The sequence below is a fragment of the Limulus polyphemus genome, unplaced genomic scaffold (genome assembly GCF_000517525.1).
Source record: "Limulus polyphemus unplaced genomic scaffold, Limulus_polyphemus-2.1.2 Scaffold7004, whole genome shotgun sequence".
NCBI lineage: Eukaryota > Metazoa > Arthropoda > Merostomata > Xiphosura > Limulidae > Limulus > Limulus polyphemus.
This window is the reverse complement of record NW_013672614.1, coordinates 39,328-47,019: the sequence shown is the minus strand read 5'-3', so window position 1 is coordinate 47,019 and position 7,692 is coordinate 39,328. Positions and strand designations below refer to the sequence as shown.

General features: G+C 29.4%; 1 protein-coding gene across 1 annotated transcript in view; it reads right to left on the bottom strand.

The window, feature by feature from the left end:
• Positions 1-1,771: 1,771 nt before the first annotated feature.
• LOC106474265 (embryonic stem cell-specific 5-hydroxymethylcytosine-binding protein-like) overlaps positions 1,772-7,692 on the bottom strand; it is a 22,632-nt gene continuing 16,711 nt past the window's right edge. The window contains exons 5-7 of the mRNA XM_013934954.2: positions 6,595-6,660; positions 5,986-6,089; positions 1,772-2,023 (exon numbers count right to left, since the gene is read on the bottom strand). Coding sequence (XP_013790408.1) covers positions 1,906-2,023; positions 5,986-6,089; positions 6,595-6,660 — 288 coding nt within the window. The 3' untranslated portion in view covers positions 1,772-1,905. The remainder of the gene's footprint in view (positions 2,024-5,985; positions 6,090-6,594; positions 6,661-7,692) is intronic.

Genomic DNA, 7,692 nt, shown 5'->3' with positions numbered 1-7,692 from the left:
ACTCTTTCAAAACGGCCACACTTTCGTTGCATATCATGCAACTAGGTTTCTGGTTGTTTGTTTACACAAATAAGTACTTTTCTCCCCATTCTTCATTGAAAAGGTGACACTCAGCATCTACTTTTCCTTTTTAGTAGCCATAAGATGGGTGAAGAAAACAGGATCTGAAAATTAAGAACAATTGTTTATTTACACATTGAATAGTCTACCAAAAAAGTTTTAGAAAAATAATAATTTTTCAAAAATTTTTTGACATGTATATAAACATGACAAACTAAATGTAAATAGTTCATGACATTAAATTACGTTATTACGTAATTGGTTTAAAAGTTTTTTCCCGATAAGTTATTTGATTAAGCAATTTTTATAATTTGCCAATGTATTTAAAATGTATTATGTAAGTTAATTAGAAGTTTCATAAAAAATAATAAAGATCATATTTAATAAAAATATTAAGAATCTTAACAGGCAAATATAGTATTAAGAATTTGATACTAATTTAATTAAAATCTTCGTTAATTTAATTAAGTCGTTTATTTTAGTGTATAGCGATTAAAATATGGGGCTTAAATAAAAATATCAAAATTTGAAAATATTAGATGCTTACCTCTTGTGAGCTCTTTCAACACTCAAATATGCAAAATATATGACATAATTCACTGAAGTCAGTCCCTTGTATATACGGCACTGTTCAAACCAGTTTAAACATGGCAATGCAAGTTAAAACACGATCGCTGTAGCAAACTCATAATTGCTTTTCTTGGAAACTTCATTGCAGGTACTTGCAGCTATTCTTCATCACTATTTGCAAGACTGTGATATTAAGATTATATCTAATGACTTCAACATCTTGGGAAGTGCAGCTAATAAAGAATTGCTCTGCACAAAAGAGTCTGTGGATACAAGAGGTGCGTCCTGAATTAAATGTAAATTGAACACGAGATCTAAAGTTTTTTCTTTTATAATTTCTATTTGCAGTTTATAAAGATTATTTATACATGTTTATTATGCCTAATTTTGGTGTCACATAAGAGCTTAGAAGTGTTGATTGAGGTTGGTTAGTAATCCACTAAGGATTAACACAATACTTCAAAACCTCACTCAGAAAGTAGAAGCCAGAATATCTTTAATTTTGTAGTGCTTTTTATCTCTTTAACTGACATGGCAGTGCAATTTTTTAATTAAAAAAGGCGAATATTTAGCACAATCTTTACTGTAAATGTTGAAAAATTCATGACAGTAATACTTTAGGCCAAGTATAAAAAATACATATTTAACATCTGCACCCACTTCCTTTTTTGCAGCCATCTCTCCCCACTTTTTTTGGGCAATTTTTTCCTTTTTTGAATTATCTATTTTTCGATTATACAAAGAAGACTTCTAAATAAAAAAATTAGATGAACACAACTGATTAATTTTGCCCTTTTTCTTTATTTGTCAAATTCTGTATTGTTTGATGAAAAAAAAATGAAACAAAAGACTTTTGTTTGGCATGGACCCTTTGAAAACAAGCAACAATCATGATGAAAAGGGTTCAAACTTTCTTTCAAAGAGGTAATTTAAAAAAAGAAAAGGACCCCTCTTCCTTTTTTCAAAAACTCTGGATGCTAAACATGTTATTTTTTATTCTAGGCCTTAAATAGCTGAAGAATGTTTTTAATTAGTGTATTACAATCTCTTGCTTAATATATCATGGGCCATGTTAGCATATTCAATATAACAATGAAACATTTGTGGCTAAAATTAAATGAAATAGTTTAATTATTTCTCAAATATACATATACAACCTGAAAATATACAGAATATTAACAAAAACAAATGCATTTTAAAGTAACACCAAAGAACAAATATTTTAGCTACTTATATAAATTCCTTACATTATGAGTGTGAGTTTTATTTCTAATTTCATTCGGTTTTTATCTTTTTTGAGGGACTTTGTTCTTCACCTTCTTTCTTCACTGTCTTTCTTTTACTCATGGAAAGCCATTTTGTTAGGGTATTTTTAGGTGTGGCCTTACTTTCCCTGGAAAGACATAAGAAAAAACATTTGTAATATTAAAATCTGGTAGAAAAAGAGAAGTATGACATTACTAAGGTGAAATGGACATTATAAATTTTGAACGTACATACATACATATTATACTGAATACTGTAATTAAAATAATTCACACACTACACATTACAAGATAATTAAAAATTGTTATTTTAAAAAATGGGAATAGGGATCATCAAAAAAAAAGAGTACAAAAAGAAGTTAAATCAAAATGCAAAAAATATATTTTCAAGCCTACAACTAGGGACTATAAAAAAAAGTAAAACTAAGCTGGAAATAATGGCTATACAATTTTTTCAAGCTACAGATCCCTATTTTGACTATGTATACAATACTTGGATGGCTTCTACATTTCTGCAATGTTTGAAGAGTCTTGAATAACTTAGAAAATTTTAAAGGGTGAAAATCTTGGCTTTCAAGAATCAACTTAAAAATAGCCCTACAACCTTTATAGGAGTTCCTTTAGTTGTCTTGCATAGATTTTGGTGCAGTATACCTAGCCGTTTTTGCTTCAGGCTTTGGTGCTTGAATGGCTTCAAAGAGAAACTTGGCCAATAGCAATAAAAAAAAAACTGATAAAATCTCACCTTCTCTTTCAAGAATCAACATAAAAATAATCCTATGACCTACACAGGAGTTTTTTAGTAAGTTTGCCCAGGTTTGAATGAAATATTCATAACCATTTTTTTCTGTACGCTTGTGAAGCAAGAATAATATGAATAACACTAATATGAAAACAAATGGACAAATTTTGAATAACAATCAAAAAATCACCTTTTTTGCTATTATCAATATTTTAGCAGCCTTTGCCATTGAGATAGGTCCTGAGTGTTGTTTCAACTACAAGTCTGCTTTTTCAGATGGTTTTTGCCCCTATGTTCTATTAAAAATTATGTGAAATTCCTGGGCGATCCTTATTATGAACCACTATCATGGATACACATAAGTAACTACTTATGGGAAATAGATGTAGAACCAACTGCATGTTTTGCCTAAAATTAACTATAATTTTAGGTATGTTAAATTAAACAAACATGTCAGTTTAGACATGATTAGTAAAAGATATGGAACTTGCAGCTCACACAAAGCAGCAACAAGGTTTTACTCCTACTTCTTAGCAAGAACCATAATCAATTTCTATAATTAAAAACCATTCTGAAGAACATGGGAAATGCTTTCCTATATTAATCTTTAACACAATTTTTTCTTCCTAATTTGTAACTATGCTAGAGAAGCTATCTTTAAAACTGATACATTTCTTCCAAACAAGACAAACTCATCTGACAGTTGTCAGAAATATATGCTGACTTTATTGTTAGCACTGTGCACATTTTTCTTAATGTTGACTTCATAAAAACTAACATGAATAAACATGATTTTTATACTTTTGTTTTATTTTAATTTCTTTCAAGCTTTCATATATATGTTTGGTGCTATTGTACACAAAGTTTTCAGTGTAGGATTTTGCAATTCAATAAAATCTGTTCAGCAAAAATCTTTAGAACTTGAAAATTGCTAGTCAACAAAGTGTGCCAACTAGCAAGTAATCACATTAGCTTATGTATGCACTTACTCTAATTTTCCAGTATTTGTTAAAGTAAAAAACGTTTATAAAAAACTATAACTTTAGGAGTCACTTTCCTGTTCCTTTTGATGATGAAATATTTTTATTAGATTATTGAATGTTTCTTTTGCTGTGGCTCACATTTGCACATATGATAAGCTGAAGCCAACTAAAAGAATAACAGCTGAGTCAATCATATTACTTTATTTACATGCAAGCTAACCTAGTGAGTCAAAGATGTAGACCATGCCAGTCATATTAACTCTTTCAGCACGGGCTCGGTCCCTGGGACCGACCTTGTAACCATTTTGTGCTTGTTATAGTTTTCATGCTATAACTTTTAAAATAGTAAGCGATTTTTAACGAAATTTGGCAGATTAAAAGTGAACATTACAATGCTTTCATATGCAAAATATATAATTTTTTTTTAAGTCTTAAGTCTTTTTTTTTTTGCATGTTGCCTATCTATCATGAAAGTAATTTTCATTTTAAGATTAAAAATACTTTTTACATCAAAAAATTTTCAAATTTCACATACGAAATCTTTATAATGTCCAGATAGTTATCAAATGTTTCTTAAGAAAAACCTTATATCTTATCTGTTATTTTCAGTAATTAATCTTTGTACAGGTTTGGTAGATTTGACCGATCTCGCAACCACCATAAAAAATTAGGAAATAAATATAAATTATGCCTCTTTCATTCTAGAATAAACACAAATTATAACATGAAAACATAAATGTTTAGACTAAATGCTTAAATCTCATAATGTTACACATTTATATATATTTATTATATTGACTTTTCAACCATGCCTGGCTAACAATACAGAAGTTACAACGATGCAGCTCACGTGCACTCATGTTACCGTATCAAATAACATAAAACTGACCTTTGGTCTGAAGAAAGTAATTTGTCTTGGCTGTGTTTTAGTAGACTAGTATTTTGTAAAATACAGTCACATTTCAAACATTATATATGTATATAGATTATTGCTATTTTGAAATAAGTTCTTAAACTTATTTTTCTTAAAATATAGAACAGTAAATAAAGAAGTAAAGCAAACAATTATCTCTTCTAGTTATGACCTTTGTACTCAGTTGCTGCTTGATGTAGGTTGCTAAGCCTTTAAAAATTTTGCATGTAGAGAATATGAAACAAAATCATTTTTTTTTAGGTTTTATATATATATACACATTTGAATAACTAAAAACATCAGTACCATAGAATTCCACTATAATTTATCAAGCTTAGTAACTAAGATGTATTTTAGCCTAAACAAATATGAAATTTTGAGCACCACCTCGTTGAAATATTGGTTCAAAAGAAAGAAATGGCATCCAAGTCCATTAACATAGCTGACAAACCCACCAGAGGGACATTCTGAGTTTCTGATTGGTTATTCATGTCATATATAGAAGTAAGTGTATAAAAAGAGAGCATTTCCAAAAATGGAAAGAGATGGGTGGGGTGCCACTGTGTTTAATTTATTACAGGAGCAATATCTTATTTTACCTTCTGATTTGATATTCCAGCTTGTCAATATCAGTAATTTGAGTTTCTAATTCGTACTAAACTATGGACTTAATATTTTGACTTCACAAACATCTAATTTGAACCAGTGATATATAGTACTAACATTTTAATTATATTCTACAGTTTTATACGAAACTTGTTGACATAAATTCATGAAATAGTAGTTAAATAAAATTTTGAATGCAAGTCAACAAACGAGATGACATGGCCTTTCACCCGTGACCCATCTCAAATGGGTTAACTGCTTACCCGCATACTGGCTAAGTCAAGGGTATAATACATATCACTGAAGAATTTTATATATGATATTGCTAGTTAAAAACGATTAAATCAAAGTCACTGGTTTGATTTTCAGGGGCAAAAAAAAAAATTTAATTTGCAGTCAATTATGTATGTCATCAACAATTATCCAAATATAAGCAATGATAATAAAACCAATTTAAAAAACAAAATTTCAATAAAACAAATAGCATAATTTCTTAGAATAACATAAACACTAACACACAAATGGATAGTAAAAAACGAATGAACAAAGCAGCACAGTACTGTATTTCAAAAAATATTATATAATTCTGAGATATTAAGCATTAGGATTCAAATAAAACATCTAGTTCTTTTTTAGGTTGTCACATTTTTAGTAATGAAATAATTTATTAATGTGTGTGTGTGTGCATGTGTTTATAAATAAATAAATATGTGTGTGTATGTGTAGACACACACATATACAGACACACACACAATCATAAAATGTTATAAATCAACGTAAATATTACAATGACCACCACAGAAATTGCTGATCATCAGGTACGATGTTCTGATTATAGAAACTGACCTCAGCGGAAGAACACATTCCAATGTGTTGTTTTTAGAACTGTTCACCACAGTTGAAACACGATGCCACTCAAGGTTCTCAGCTGGCTTTAATAAAGTGAGTGCCTGTGAAATTACAGAAAGCTACATCAATAAACACAAAAACAAGTATTCTTTAACTGGTATTGCAAAACTGTATTAGGCAAAGCAAAGTTTAAAGTACTTCCTTAGCACAGTAATAGAATAAGACTGCTTATGATAATAAATATTCAATCATTGAACCAGCTAACACAAAATTTAATCATGCTAAATACTAAAAGTAATGCAAGTCTCAAAAAAAAAAGCCTGTTAACTGAAATCTCTTTCACCTTGTACTAGGACATTTTTACTCATGTATTTATACCACTATTATTCTAACAGTTCTTACATTATTTACATTACTACTACATTGTTTAAAGTGATAAAACTGACCAAACAGTGTTTTGATGCAATTCCAAAAAAACATTGTAAAAGTAAACAGTCTATTATTCTAAAACATTTAGAACTTATTTTCCTCATGTATAAATCAATGGCACATATAAACCTGATTATATGTTAGTTGTGACATAGACAAAGTGTAACCATTTCTAACCTCTTCTGGTGACACATTCTCAGAATCTAACCACATATTGACAGTCTCTTCCCCATCAAGTACAGCCTGAAATTAAATTCTAAACTGAATGATTGAACATAAAACTTATAAATATGAAAAAGATGCTTTAAATTATTATTATTGTTATTCCTTTCATTTGTATTTTGATACAACTTTGCAGTTTTCTATACATTTCAAGAGACAAATAATTCATAATCCATGTTGCTGAGGGAAACAAACATTTTATCATGTAGTTCCAAATAAATCAAATAATTTTATACATTTTTTAAATACTATGCTAAAACTATATAAAAAAAATCTAAATATTCTAACATCAAGTTAGCATTGCTGCTCTCATCTGATTAGGTAAGCCTTCACTGTAATTCAACATCATAAAGTTCCTCAAATATAAAATAAGTTTTGGTTTTGAATTTAATGCAAAGCTACATGAGGGCTATCTGCACTAGACATCCCTAATTAAGACTAGAAGGAAGGCAGCTAGTCATCACCACCCACCACCAACTCTTGGGCTACTCTTTTACCAATGAATAGTGGGATTGACCGTCACATTATAAGGCCCCACGGCTGAAAGGGTGAGCATGTTTGGTGTAACAGGGATTCATACCCGCGACCCGCAGATTGTGAGTCGAGCACCTAACCACCTGTGAAATACATATACAATGTAATTATAAAGTGTAAACCTTATGGATATGTCATAACATTGTCAAAATTTAAAATAATATATTTTTTCTTTTTCAATACAAGACCTGTAAGAATAATCTGCACAATAAAGCACAAGTAAATTGGGAAACATAACACGAAAGAAACTAAATGTAATTCAAAGGGGGGAAAAAGGCTATTTTTCCTTTAGTTTTTATGTTTTCATTCCATGCACACAAGTCTTTCACAACACAAATGTTTAATGACAAGTTTAGATCACTTGTAAAAATGCAACACTGTATGCTGTTTTGAAAATGTAATAAACAATTTTTCCTTTGATAAATTCTCACTCCAACAGAAAATTCTAGGTAGAAATTTTTTTATATTATTGTTTTGTTTTGTTTGAATTTATGCACAAAGCTACACAATGGGCTATCT